General features: G+C 50.2%; 2 protein-coding genes across 2 annotated transcripts; one reads left to right on the forward strand and one right to left on the reverse strand.

Moving 5' to 3' along the window:
* Positions 1-3,465: 3,465 nt before the first annotated feature.
* On the reverse strand, positions 3,466-5,045 carry chst3b (carbohydrate (chondroitin 6) sulfotransferase 3b). The gene is made up of 2 exons (XM_068754734.1): positions 4,966-5,045; positions 3,466-4,889 (listed from the first exon to the last, which is right to left on the reverse strand). The coding sequence occupies exons 1-2, from the start codon at positions 5,043-5,045 to the stop codon at positions 3,686-3,688; spliced, it is 1,284 nt and encodes a 427-aa protein (XP_068610835.1). The 3' UTR covers positions 3,466-3,685.
* Positions 5,046-7,231: 2,186 nt separating this feature from the next.
* On the forward strand, positions 7,232-9,818 carry ghitm (growth hormone inducible transmembrane protein). Its single transcript, XM_068754535.1, has 9 exons — positions 7,232-7,276; positions 7,635-7,788; positions 7,874-7,976; positions 8,185-8,296; positions 8,387-8,528; positions 8,608-8,716; positions 8,842-9,030; positions 9,117-9,288; positions 9,369-9,818. Exons 2-9 carry the CDS (start codon positions 7,657-7,659, stop codon positions 9,451-9,453), a joined length of 1,044 nt encoding a protein of 347 aa, XP_068610636.1. The 5' UTR covers positions 7,232-7,276; positions 7,635-7,656; the 3' UTR covers positions 9,454-9,818.
* Positions 9,819-11,153: the final 1,335 nt, after the last annotated feature.

Consider the following 11,153-nt stretch of genomic DNA (forward strand, 5'->3'; position numbering starts at 1 on the left):
CGCGGCCTGTAATTACTGTTCCACGGATTCTAAAATAAATCCTCGGTCAGCGAGACCAAAGGCTTTTTGCCTCTCCTTTAAGAAGACAAGTGGCGCTCCAGAACAAAACGGGCGGGGGGGGGGGCAATCTGAAGCAGCTATTTTATCCGTTATTTTTTTGGCGACCCCGGGTCACGTGGGCGCCGCTTTTCGCGGCTGGAGATGAATCTATAATTGGCGAACGCATCAGCATCGCGTTGGTAAACGCTGCGTTTAACCCTTAACTATAACTCTGCAGCTGGCGCACAGCCAGCGGAGTGGGACAAATGGAGCGGCCCATTCAGAACTCCGACATTTTTTTTAAAGACCTCTTCGCTCTGGCTCGGCGCCGCCACAAAAGGAGGCATTGATATAAGGGAAGACTGAAGCTTTGTGCTGAAGCCACCAGAACTGGCTGAGGCACCGGGCCTTTCACAGAACCCCGATTCAAAATGCAAGCCGCGGCACATCTTGTACGGGAGGAACAGTCGGCCTGTTTCATTCGGACCTCGCTTCGGTTCGCTCTGACGGAAATGCCGATGAAGTTCAAATCATTTTTTTATTCCTGTAGCGCCAGATCCGAACAGAAAGTTACCTCAAGGCACTTCCAGGCGCAGCAGGGGGGGGGGGGCAGAACCAAGCATGGCCCGCAAGAGAAAGCGCTTTGGAACAGGCAGAAACCTTGAACAGAGCCTTAGACTCATCGTGGACGGGTTGGGTTGAGAAAGAGAGAGAGAGAGAGAGAGAGAGAGACAACGCTCATGTCCGGATTTGTCCTTACTTCTGTGTTTTTTCCACGTTGCTATGACGACGTTGCTATCACCTGATGGAAACAAGCAGCACAGCTGGTCAAACAGGGCGTCGGCGTGACTTCTAACCCCGAGTCGGACGTCGTAGCTGCTTCACGTTTTTCCTGACATGGCGGGAAGTTTTTTTAAATGCCTTCTTGTTTGGGTTTTGGAATTCCTCCACACAGAAGAGTAAATATCGGGGCGACACCGCTTCAGTGTTAATTAGCTTTTTCTTTGCACCAACTTCTGACCTGACCCCGACTATTGACCTCAACTCTGAGGGGGGGGGCTGATTAAAGCTAGCCGCTAGCGCCACGTTATTTCTAACTAGGAAGTGTGTCTAAATTTAGGACGGGAGTGATGCTTTCTGTTTTCTTTTGGGGGGAGGCAGTTCAGAACAAGAATGATAAACGGGGCTCCAGCGAGAAAACAAATGAAACCAAGAGAAAGCCGAAACTGCAGGAAAGTTCCAGTTCGAACATGCAAAGTTTACCTTTGAGATTGTTTTTCAAACTCATTTTTATCAAACAGCTCACAGGGTTTATTCTCAGGATGAAGGTCTGCCTCCGCCGCAGCGTTTAAGACGCTACACGTCACAATTATTCTTATTTTGAGGCGTTTGCGGCTGCGATGGTCAGACGGCTTGAAGCTCGGCCAGCGTCTCGGGGGTAGTCATTTCCGTTCTGCGAAGGGAAAACACATAAACAAACAAAATAAAATAAGAATAAATAAGAAACCAACTGCTGCTCGGAAGGTGCAGGAATCACGATGAATACCAGTGGACATGGATCATATATAACCCGAACCCTAACCACACCAGATCTATTTTACGTCCGACTGGTCAGAATTATATTTTTAAAAAGAAAAGAATCCACAAGTCAAGCTTTTCTTTATTTCAGGCTTAAAATCAGAACGCGTGGCTTTAATGACGCAACGTTTGATCCCTTTTACTAGAGGCAGCAGCTTTTAGATTCGGACGCGTTGTGGTATCAATCCGCGCGTGCACGTGGTCCGGCTTGATGCGTCTCATCGCCCTCAGATCAGAGACGCGCCTTGTCGGAACTCGTTTCTGCGTCCAGCAGCGTCGTTCCGTTTGCGTCTCTGCTTTGCCAACTCCTCCGGGTTGATGTGGCAGACCGCCATTTAACAGCAGGAGGGCGGGGCCGCGTTAGCAGAAAGGGGGGGGGGGGGGGGGGGCAGGCTTTAATTCAGTGGAAAGTGGTTATTCTATATTTGCTCCAACCGTACAGTTACTCCACCCTCCGCGCGTCCCACATGAAGCCGCTGCGGCGCGCAGTCGGAGCGCACGAAGGCCCGGATGCGCGTCATTTGGCTCCGACTCCGCTCACACTCAATTAAAGAAGCGCAGCTCTCCAACCCGACCAGATGATGATGATGGCGCTTTAAGATGTGGCTCCGCTGCTTAACAAATATGTGACCCCCCCCCCCCCAAAAAAAAAGGCACAATCTGCGTTCAAAAGGAGACGCAGCCTGGGTGGGGTCAGGTGGATGAAAATGGCTCTGACCGCGTTGTGTGTGTGGAGCTGAGGTAATTGCCGGGTTCGCAGCCTTAAATAGCCGGGTCCACGCTCCACGGCCTCCACGGCCTCCTCGGCGCGCCTCCGACGCGAACAAGTCGGCGCGCAAAACGCAAAAACATTTGGTTTAAGCAGAACAACAAGACACCAGGAGGGTTTGGAGATTAGGGACTGGGTGCGTCTCGGAAGTAAAACGGTCCGTGAACGTTTCCGTTATAGATCCTCCTCGGATAAACGTGAAGGTATTTCTGCTGTTCTCACAAAGACGAAGCAGCGGCCCTTCTGCCCCCCCCCCCTCCTCCCTATACACACAGCACAATAAGAAAGAATGCAACGCGCATTATTTAACCCTTTTCGTGAAGACATTTATAATTCAACGGTCTGATCTGCTTTGTTCTGTGATCTAATAGACTCTGGCATTAAGTGAATTGCATTAAATTATTAAATTAAATGAAATGTTTTTTTTCTTTTTCTTTTAAAACGAGTTCCTCTCTTCTTCTGTTGTTCAGTTTGGCCGATGGGATGGATCCGGAGCGTTCAGGTGGAATGCAGGGAATCTGCATCGATCTGTTGTTGCTCAACCTTAAACTGAACCTAACCAAGATCGGAAAATGAGCAACGTCTCCTTTCTGCTTCGTGGCTGCAAGATCCGCACAGAAAAAGTGAGTTTTACATGTTTCTGACCAGATTTATTGCAATAAACAAGCTGCTGGAGGCGCAGGCTGGAACATCAGCAAACAATGTCAAAGATTAAAGTATCAGGTTCTCGTTTTATCGCCAGCCGGGGGCCTTGTGTCAACAGACGGAGATCTGCCAGCCGAACTCACAATGCTGCAAACCAGCTGCAGTTGGGAAGCATTCGGACCTGCTTTCACAGGACGGGCCCTTAAAGACGGCTTCAAACGGCTTCGGGGGGCAATTACGAGCATGCATCTACCCCGGAACAACAGTGCATGTGCAATTAAAATACCCCATCAGAGGGAGGGTGGGAACACACGAAGCGCATTCGGAGCTGGAGTCGCTGCGTCGTTTAGCAGCTTTGATGTCACGTCGCTGTTATTTGATGGGGCATTACATTGAGCAGGACAGGCTAACAATGCTAACAATAGCATTGGACAGAAAACACAGATGGAGTGCAAGAGCAAAAAAAAGAACAACACCACCTTTCTACTATGTTCAGGTTCAAACACTCTCCTGCAGTTAAAAGCTTTTAACTATTTTAGCTTGTAAAACATTTTAAACTGTTTGAAAACAGAAAAATCTCAACGTTGGGGTAAAAGACCCTTAAAAAAAAGTCATCCCAGGGTCGATAATTCCCTCAGCGTTCAACCTGACACTCTACGAAGCGTTGAACACCTTGTCCTCGATCAGACTGATCGACTTATCCGCTAGCATCGCTTCACTGCGGACAGACTTGTAGCCGAAAAGCTTGAGCATGGGCCCGCAGACCCGCTGCACCAGCTGGACCACTCTGAAGGGCAAACTGAACCGCCATTTCTCCACTTGCTCCGAGGAGTTCTTCTGCGTGGAGTAAGGGCCGCCGGTCTGCGTCGGCGCCCGGGTGTTGCTCAGGATCCAGGACTTCACCTGCGGCGTGAACGGGATCCCGGCGAAGCGGTACATCTCCGCGGCTTTGCCCATCGGGAAGCGGGCCACGTCCTCGTACCGCACCAGCATGTAGCGGCGGCGCAGCCACGCCGGCTGCCGGAGGCCGAGCTCGGCAGACATCCTGATGCTGTCGCAGTTGCCCTTCAGCTTCGTCACCTCGACGTCGTCGATCGGCACGTCGGCGCCCGTGGCCCATTGCTTCCAGTTCTTGTATCTGGCTTCGAAGGCCACCATGCGTGACGCCAGCACAGCCCGGGGGTCCCGGACCAGCTGAATGAACCGCACGTCGAGGCGCGGGTCCTCGGCCAGCGGGCGGAGCGTCTCCAGCTGACGCGCCCTCACCGTCTTGATGGCCCTGTGTCTCTTTTTGAGGCAGGACTCGGACGCCATGGTCAGGTTCACGGGCCCGCAGCGCCTGGTCCTGCAGCGAAACGGCTCAAAGACCCCCCTGACGACGGGGCTGCAGACCGACTCCTCGCAGAGGGAGACGCTGGACGCCCGGCGGAAAAGGGCAGGCGTGACGTGGTCCACGGGGAGGGGCTCGATGAAGCTCTCCAGCTGGGAGAAGTCGCACAGGAAGAGCTGCCGGAGCACATCGCGGTACGCCTTGCCCGCCACGGTGGCGTTGGTGCCGCCGGTCTCCAGCGTCAGCATCTTCTCCACGTGCCACAGAGGCTCGAAGAGGTAAAACATGTTGCCGCCATGCTGGTTGAAGAATTCCCCCACGAAGGAGGATCCGGTCCTGGTGGTGGCCAACAGGAGGATGTGTTTCCGGCCCCGCCTCCGCATCGCCAGGTGCTCGCCGTAAGTCTCCAGACGCGTCTCCAGCACGTGGGCGGAGTCCGTCTTGCTGAGGGAGGGGGAGGAGCCATTGTGCCTCAGCAGCACGTGGGAGAAGCCCGGGGGCTGTTTGGGGGAGAGCCGATTCGACACCCTGGAGGTTTGACGGGAATCACAGTTGAGAGAAATCGATCGGGCTCTCGTTACGCACGTCGTTTCTCCGGACTCACCTGGAGATGATGTTGTTTTCCTTCTCAATGACAACAAGTGTCACGACAAAGAAGACGGACACGGTGTATTTGATCCTCATCCTCGGATGCTCCTTAATGGGTTCTGCCAATCTTCCGGGTCTGGTTCTCAAAGCGCCTTCCAGGTGTTTGCGCCCCCCCGTTGCAGCCGGCGCTCCGTCCTGCGAATGAAACGAGCGTCAGCCTGTCGGTCACACATTTTGATTCTGCGTGTCCACACTCTTCCAGGGATTCGTTCAAGCTGCTAATGGAACCGGGGAAAGACGACGGTGTTGAAGCGGTTTTTAAGGCTTCATTGACTCTTTCAATCTCGTCTCCACATGTGACGCGGAGCAGACTTGGTGCACGAGTCACCTGCTGATGAACCGTGTTTTAAATCTGACTCCTGGTTTGTCTTTCTTTTCTTGGAGGTCGTCGGCTCCTCTTCTCCCCCCCCAGTGGGACATCCCTGACTAATCTTCACATGTCAACGTAATCCCGCTCCTCCCGGGATGGGAGCACAGAAGCAGGAACGCCGGGAATGGTTGGACACTGCCTGCAAAATTCTCCAGGAGGAATGGGAAGTTTACGTTCCAATAGGGAGTAGCGTGCGGCGAGACGGGCCGACATGCTTTCACCAGGAGGACAAAGCCGCTCTGCCTTGCACCACCCTGCCGCATGCCACAACCACAAAGGTCTCTTTACTGGGGGGGGGGGGGGGGTCATTCCCACGTCATAGGGTCGGTGACTAACCCCCAGATGTTAACAAGGCATTTATAAGAGGTCTGCTGCATCATAGGAAAACCTTAAAAGAACATTTAGGCTCGCGTCTCTTGGTGCCCGAGCCGATTCTGGAGCAGCTGAAGAGGATCTGAACCCGACGCAACCAAAGCATATAATCTGTGCAGCTCATTCTGCATAATCCGGGATTTCAGAGCCGCCGCCGCCCCATTTATCATCTCTTTCAAAGGCGGGCTTTATTTAATATCAAATCATTTGTAAAGATGAATTCAAATACCGCGGAGCCACGCCCACTTACATCTGAGACGGTGCAGGGTTTCAAATAAATATTGAATTTACAAGGATCCCAGACCAAACTATATTCTCACCTTAAATAGGTCAAATACTGGATTTGTGTTCAGGAGTTTGACTGAAATGTTAATATTTAAGTCAGTCCTCCCACGCCGTGAGGGTCTAGTTTAGTTATTTATAAAGAACGCTCTACCCACCAACGAATCATGATGAACGAACGCATCCTCGCTGATCGGCCTTTCCTCTAACGCCGCACCGAAAGTAATCCCATTACTTCCCTGGTTTGTTTTCCTTGTGTGAGGAAATCGAAGGCAACCCGATGGTGGCAATGAGGGAACCCCGTGGATCAGATGGAATCATGCTGCATGTCGACTGCCTTCAGCAGTTTCTGACTTTAAAAGTTTGGTCCGGAGGAGGAGGAGGAGGAGAAGGAGGAGGAAGAGGAAGAGGAGGGAGGTCAGGGCAGGAGGCGCACCGCTGCGTCTCCTAACAGACGCTCAGAATAAATGAACCGTGCACACGTTGAGCATGTGAAAAAGCAAGCGCTCCCCCTTGTGGAAATAACTAGTACATGCAGCTAAATTAAAAAGGCCCGTATTCTAAAACGGGCTGACTGAATTAATCAAATTCATTTCAATCAAGATGTAAATCATTTACTCACATACTGCACTATTCAACAGTTTGTGTGGAAATTGTTTTTACTCCACTTAGGATATGTTCGACATTTTTGTAGTTTAGGACTCATTTTGTTAATGTCATGGTATAACTTAACCAGCTCCAACCTTTACATGGTGAACATATTAGATGTCTCGTGTGAAGTATGAGTTATTTATTTCCTACTTTTAATGGGCTCCTTTATATTTTAAATTAAATATTGCCTTAATATATACAGTTATTTATTATTATTATTACCTGACAGAAAAGGTCCACTTTTGTTAAATATCTTTGGTAAACCTTGTTGTTATTTTAAGTTGAATCTAAACGTTTCCAAAGACATAACTCTTTTAAAAAATGCTATATTTTTCACAAAACTTTATTTAAACATCTCCCATAAATCTAACTGCAGAGTTTCTTGCTTATTTTGTTAGTTTAGTTAGTTTGTTGGTAATTTTCGGAAAAGGATTAGAATGTTGCTCTTAGAACTACAATGCCCATCAACAGTGTCGCGCGTTGGTGACGTCACAGAACCTTCAAGAAGTTGCCCCCCCCCCCCAAAAAAAAAAAAAATACGTCAGAAACTTGCGCCCGTAATCAGAGGCGAACGATCTCCGCTGCCGTCTCGGTATGTACCGTTTACAAGGTTATTGGGATTATCACACATATTTTAGAACATATATTTTAGCAGTAGTTCTTTATTGATTTGTGGCGCAAAACGTTACCGGTTGTTCCTCAAAGGCTTTGCTACAATTTGATTATTAGCCGTCGCAGCTATGTGTTGCTAGTTGCTATGTTAGCTAGCTTATGTTAGCTAGCTTAACGTAGTTTACTGACGTAACATGTTGTGTTTTTTTTTGCTGTAGTAATGCGCTGTGTTTTACCACCGGACTGTTGACACTGTAATTATAATTTTAACGTATATAAATATGAATAAATGTTAATACAATAAAAGCTGTCTGAGTCGTTGAAGCGCTGTCTATTAGTTTAATCCAGAATAACGCGACCATGCTGGTGGCGAGGCTGACCTGCCTGAGGAACGTTCCTCTCGTCGGCTTCCGTCCTGTCCTGTCACAGGGCTCCCCGGGCCTGAGGACACCCGCCATGAAGGCCTGTCCCCCGCTGTTCAGGCCCCAGCAGGTACCATGGAATTATCTTTAATCTATTCTAGAAGATGCCAGCCAGGAAATGTAGTTTGGTGTAAAGTTTGTATTTCCGTCACCAGGGTTATTCTTCCAAAACCAGATTTGGTTTCCGCCCCTTGAAGAGAGTCAGAGATCAGATGAAGGAAGCAACTTTTAAGCCAGCGACAGATACTGCCGTTCAAAGTAATCCTTATAATATAATATAATATTCCATTCCTGTATGCTATCCACGCTCAGTCCATAGTTTGGAGCCGTCTTTGATGCAATAGAAATCCTTAAATTGTGGTTTTCTGTGCTGTTTTTTTTTGAGTGTTTAGTTTTATTACGTAGTTTAATGGAAATTAGTGAAAGTTTCTCAACAATAATACAACATTTCCTGTTTTGCTTACAGTTGACAGCGCAGGAAGGATGGTCCTGGCCGGGGGTGCAGTTGTCGGCCTCGGAGCTCTGTGCTACTACGGTCTCGGCATGTCCAATGAAATAGGCGCCCTTGAGAAATCGGTGTAAGCGTCACACGGGCGGCGTTTTCATTTGGGTTTGAAGCGCAGAGAGGACAGAGCTCCATATCGACCCCTCCCTTCCAATCGTTGCAGGATCTGGCCTCAGTATGTCAAGGACAGGATCCATTCCACGTACATGTACTTTGCCGGCAGTGTTGGGGTGACGGCTTTGTCAGCTGTAGCAGTGAGCAGGACCCCCGCCCTGATGGGACTGATGATGAGAGGATCCTGGCTGGTCAGCTTTGTGCTGTTTGTACGTGATGGTTTGATTTTTACAGACCCTAAATGTGATTTCATGTTTTTTTCTGATCTAGGCCATTGGAGCAACATTTGCAGCGATGATTGGTGCCGGGATGCTGGTCCGGTCCATTTCATACGAGCACAGCCCGGTACCCAAACACCTCGCCTGGATGCTTCACGCAGGTAACCGAGTCGCATTATTGGATGTGTAGTTACCTCCAGTGAGCAGCAGATGGCGCCCGTGTAAAGACGTTTGTGCACGTTTGCTGTTTCGTGATTGATCTGATCTGCCTGCCTGCTGGCTGTAGGTGTGATGGGGGCTATCATTGCTCCCCTCACCCTCCTGGGGGGGCCTCTGATGGTCAGAGCTGCCTGGTACACGGCGGGAGTCGTCGGGGGTCTGTCGTCGGTGGCCATGTGTGCCCCGAGTGAGAAGTTCCTCAACATGGGCGGGCCTTTGGCTGTTGGCTTCGGAGTGGTGTTGGCGTCTTCTATTGGTTCGTACGATGCAGCGTCACAAAGACGCCGTAAATGACGTCGATCTGGGTGAACGCTGACCGTGTCTCACCGTTAACGTCTGCAGGGTCGATGTTCCTGCCGCCCACCTCGGCGTTCGGCGCGGGCCTCTACTCGGTGGCCATCTACGGAGGCCTGATCCTGTTCAGCATGTTCCTCCTCTATGACACGCAGAAGATCATCAAGAGGGCGGAGACACACCCTCTCTACGGCGTGCAGAAATATGACCCTATTAACGCGTAAGTCGTTCCTGGAAACGCTCCGAACGCTCCGCAGGCACGTCTCCGCAAACGCCTCCTCATTCCGCCCAATCCTGCAGGTGTATGGGGATCTACATGGACACGCTGAACATCTTCATCAGGCTGGTGACGATCCTGTCCGGCGGCGGCGGCAAGAGGAAGTGAACGCCGCGTCCTGACCAAAGCTTCAGATGCTCCTCCCACAAAGCTAAAGTTGTTTTATTACTAGCATCATCGGCCAGGTGGTATCGCTTAGTCGCCTCTGATTGGTGAAGGAACGTCACCAACGTAAGTGTGAAGAAGAGGATTGCACAGAGAAGAAGAGAGCTCTTATCTGGGGGGGGGGGGTTACAGGAGGGTTACATCTATCCGCTAGCATCACTTGCCTGCCTCAGATGTTTTCGTGCTCTTTATTTATTCCCACTCTTTTTGTTTCTATCAGAATGAACGTGCTAAACGCTAGCAGAGTTCATGTTTCTGGGTTCCCGACTTAAAACGGCAGAATCACAAAATAAAGAAGTCAAACGTGACGCATCGTCTCAGCGCTTTCTCTCTCTTTTCCTTTCCGAAGCATTCCTAAATTAATCCAGAAGAAATAATCCAGGATCAAATATCGGAAGGAGAATGTAGCACAAGGTTTTGCACCACGTCTCTCGGGTGAGCAACTTGATGAACGAGTTATCGTATAACCAGACAAGCTAGGAGAATTAGCAAATGGCTTCCAGCTGTTTGTTGGTCCTTGTGTATGTCCACCTTGAGTTTGCCGATAAACAGTCGGGGGGGGGGGGGGGGGGGGGGGGGTAGCAGCAGATGACAAAGGCTTAGCGTAGTAATCCTCTTGTCCACCATCTGGCCGCCCCTCTAAAATTAGACCTCCGAACCAGGACGCTTGTAACAGATGCTAACATCTGTAAATGTGCAGGTGTTTCATTCACGTGGAGCGCACAGCTGGCGGGACGCGCTTCAGTCCCGCATCATGGTCGGGGCACGTGTGATTCACATGGACTGCGGATGAAACATTCCTGCAGGGGGCGGCTGACGGAGGGAATGATGGGTGAGACTGGGAAAAGCTTCAACGAGTGCTGATCTGGAATTACTGGGGATAAACCGTTCCCTGTCGTTTTCAGGGTGATGACTGACATTTGGTTTGGGTCCAAGCTTTTTAATGCCCATCTCATGGCTGGTGTGTGTGTGCGTGTGTGTGTGTGTGTGTGTGTGTGTTGCAAAAAGACATGTACATGATGATGTCACTTGTTTTGATCCTGGTAACAAACAAATAGAAGGAGATGAAGATAAATTAAGGTGCTTTCACATTCAAATACAATTTAATATTTGGCCTGGGGGGGGTAGCTTCATGCTCAGCCCCAGGCCTCGTCGACCCCCCGCCAACGCCCCTGACTCGACGTCAGATGCTATTTTTGCACATGTGAATAGAGGAAGTAACACCTGAGCGCCTCCCAGTTTAAAAAAACAGAAAGAAAGGTGTAAAATGTATTCAAAAATAAAGAAAAGTGTCGGGCTCTCGGTCGTCATCGGATACGGGATGGGCTGTAGGGTCAAACCTTCATCCTCAGTTTTCCACTCTGCCTTTCTGGGGGGGGGGGGGGGGGGGGGTCTTAATACTGGTTTTGGTTTCTGTCATGTCTGAAATTTCCAATCACACAACCCTGACAGGCACAGCCAGCGAATTGGTCATCGGCTCGTCCGGCGCCTCGGGTCACGGGGGGGTCACACAGGGAAAGTGTGGCCCCAGAATCTGAATGGAAAACCCAAACGTGTGACAGGAATTCTGTCCGGCTGAGGTTCCAACGCTCGTTTTTAACCCCGGAGTTCTCGCGTCTCAGCCGATGCGTCGTCACGCGTGC

The sequence above is a fragment of the Brachionichthys hirsutus genome, chromosome 21 (genome assembly GCF_040956055.1).
Source record: "Brachionichthys hirsutus isolate HB-005 chromosome 21, CSIRO-AGI_Bhir_v1, whole genome shotgun sequence".
NCBI lineage: Eukaryota > Metazoa > Chordata > Actinopteri > Lophiiformes > Brachionichthyidae > Brachionichthys > Brachionichthys hirsutus.

Coding starts and splice junctions, on each gene's coding strand:
- chst3b (XM_068754734.1), bottom strand. CDS start 5,045: ATGAGGATCAAATACACCGTGTCCGTCTTCTTTGTCGTGACACTTGTT. Junction 4,890..4,965: donor GAAAACAACATCATCTCCAG/GTGAGTCCGGAG, acceptor TCAAACCTCCAG/GGTGTCGAATCGGCTCTCCC.
- ghitm (XM_068754535.1), top strand. CDS start 7,657: ATGCTGGTGGCGAGGCTGACCTGCCTGAGGAACGTTCCTCTCGTCGGC. Junction 8,717..8,841: donor CGCCTGGATGCTTCACGCAG/GTAACCGAGTCG, acceptor TGCTGGCTGTAG/GTGTGATGGGGGCTATCATT. Junction 9,289..9,368: donor AAATATGACCCTATTAACGC/GTAAGTCGTTCC, acceptor CCAATCCTGCAG/GTGTATGGGGATCTACATGG.